The 2,496-nt window shown below is 34.1% G+C and overlaps 1 protein-coding gene across 1 annotated transcript; it reads right to left on the bottom strand.

Annotated features, from left to right (window-relative positions):
- Positions 1-687: 687 nt before the first annotated feature.
- On the bottom strand, positions 688-2,165 carry LOC132609323 (uncharacterized). The gene is made up of 2 exons (XM_060323237.1): positions 1,469-2,165; positions 688-1,050 (listed from the first exon to the last, which is right to left on the bottom strand). Exons 1-2 carry the CDS (start codon positions 2,120-2,122, stop codon positions 688-690), a joined length of 1,017 nt encoding a protein of 338 aa, XP_060179220.1. The 5' UTR covers positions 2,123-2,165.
- Between the last annotated feature and the right edge of the window lie 331 nt (positions 2,166-2,496).

Below are 2,496 nucleotides of genomic sequence, written 5' to 3' on the forward strand. Positions count from 1 at the left end.
GTGGTATAAAAATTAGCGCTGGGATTACCCACCTTATACCTTCTTAACCCACTTATACTGGGATTATTTTATACCATCTTTTAGATGGTATAAAATAATCCCACTATATGGGATAAATTAGTCCCGGGATTATAATCCCGGGACTATTTCGACTAGCAACCAAACGACCCCTAAGGAATGGTTTGGTATGATGGATAAGCAAAAATAGTGATGGGATAAAAATTAAGCACCACCTTATTCTTTGTTTGGTTACTAATCATGAGATAAGTTATCCCAGGATAAAAAATAGTGCTGGGATAACTTATACCTATCGGAGGGTGGAATAGTTATCCTGAAATAACTTTATCACAGGATAAAACAGTGAAATTGACTAAAATAGCCCTAAGGTTCTCAAAACCCTCTTTCTACTACATAAGGCGGAGGATATTTTTGTAAACAAACAACTTTTTCTTAAAAATTATGCAATGCATGTTACTTTTAATACAACAAACCAAACAATCAATAAGAAATAATATCAGGATAACTAATACCAACATAAATAATCCCAGTATAACTTATCCCAGCATAATTAATCCCATCATAACTTTGTTCAAACCAAACGACCCCTGACATTAACATTTTACCCTCTAAACATAACTCACAACTGAAAACCAAATACTAATGATAATTGGAACTGATCATGACAACTCAAGGCTTGTGCTCTTCATCTTGGAACTGATCCTCTTCATTCTCATAGTTCACAAAATTGTTATTGTAGTTGCTTAACTCATTGTTAGCATAGAAATTTGCAAATTCTCTTGAATTTTCATATGGATCCCTTGTGTAACTCATGCTCTGGTGCTGCACCCTGTTACCATTGCCACCATTGTAGTGATAATAGTTAATTTGTTGTTGATTGTTATTGTAGGGATAACTTTTTGTGTTAGTTGGGTTGGTGGTGTAGCCATTGTCCATTAATCTCGATTCACTCAAGTCCTGCAGCTGATTGTTATTGTTGTTGTAGTAATCGCCACTGTCACTATTTAGGGATGGTTCAACGTAATTGATGGCCTAAAACCAAATCATAATTAGAGGTTTTAAACTTATTTCAGGAGATTCATATACTAATAAAACAGAAAGACGGACTTATGATCTATGAATCAATCAAACGAGACAAGGAAAAAGTTACTTTTGGAAAATTGAGTTGAAATTGAAAAATGGAATTGTCAGAAACAGAAACAAGAAATGAATGTAGATACATATATGAGGAAAACTAAAAAAATTTAAAAGGATGTAAATGTACTAATTAATGAGAAGGAGGCCAAATATTTACGTAGTTTATCCACGCACCCGATCAACTTTCAACCAAATCCAAAATGAAAAAGTATAAAATTTGCAACCTTTTATCAATGATAAATATATAAATTATATGTTATATATAATAATAGTATTATTGAGGCCTTACTATTTTTTACTTCAATGACTTTACCTTGGAGGCGGCCCTACCACCATTGTGGTATTGATCGTTATAGGTTCTGCTACTGCTATAGTACTGATTATTGTTATTGTTGTTGCTGTCGTAGTCGTCATAAGCACTGTCACCTCTGTAGTAGTGGTGGTAAGTGTTGTCACCATGATAATACTGATTGTTAATGTTATCGTTGTTGTCATAAGTAATGTCATTATTATAGTATTGGTTGTTATTGGTGGTGGTGAACTCACTATCTATGAAGTTGGTATCATCAGTGTTATCCTGAGGGAAAGTTACATAAGCCACAGGGTTATAATTTTTAGGGAGGTACTTCTTGTTAGGAATAAGGCTATTGGTGGTGGTAGTTTTATACGATTGTTCCAAATTGGTGTTGGCACTGGTGGAAGCTTGTGGAAGTTGACTTGACTCTTTTTCATGACTATTAATGTTTGGACTATAAATACCATAGCCTTTTTCATTATCAGGCATGAAATTTGGTTCTTGATCTTTGTTTGGAATTGCTACATTTGTCTCTTTTTCAATATGGCCATTGTTGTTGTTGGTGGTGGGAATTTTGTTGAAGAATTGGCTGTCTCTTGCATGGATTTGCAATGAAGATAAGAGAGTAATTAGGAGGAAGAAGAAAGATAAATGATTGGAAAAGAATGCCATGAAGATGGACAAGAATAAGAGAACGAGATGATGTCAATAAGTTGAATAGACGTGGCCAAGTTTTGGTAACTCGAAATGGTCACTCTCTTTATATAGAAATCCTTTTTGACACTTTTAAGTGTGTAGACACAGAGTACAAATAATGTTTTCATAATATTTGTGCTCTCTATATCTTTTTTAATTGGTTTGATATACTCTCTCCTTTCGTCTCATTTGTTTTTTAGTTTTTTGGATTGGGGCCATGGGGGTGAGGATGAGACAGTGAGACTGATTAATTCTATTATAAAAAATGCATTTGGGTGCTGTTTAGAAGTTTAATATCCAGTCCAAAGTTCAAAGCATTCTCTTATTGGAAAGGAACATGAGATGAAGGG

Source organism: Lycium barbarum, chromosome 1 (genome assembly GCF_019175385.1).
Source record: "Lycium barbarum isolate Lr01 chromosome 1, ASM1917538v2, whole genome shotgun sequence".
In the NCBI taxonomy this organism is placed as follows: Eukaryota; Viridiplantae; Streptophyta; class Magnoliopsida; order Solanales; family Solanaceae; genus Lycium; species Lycium barbarum.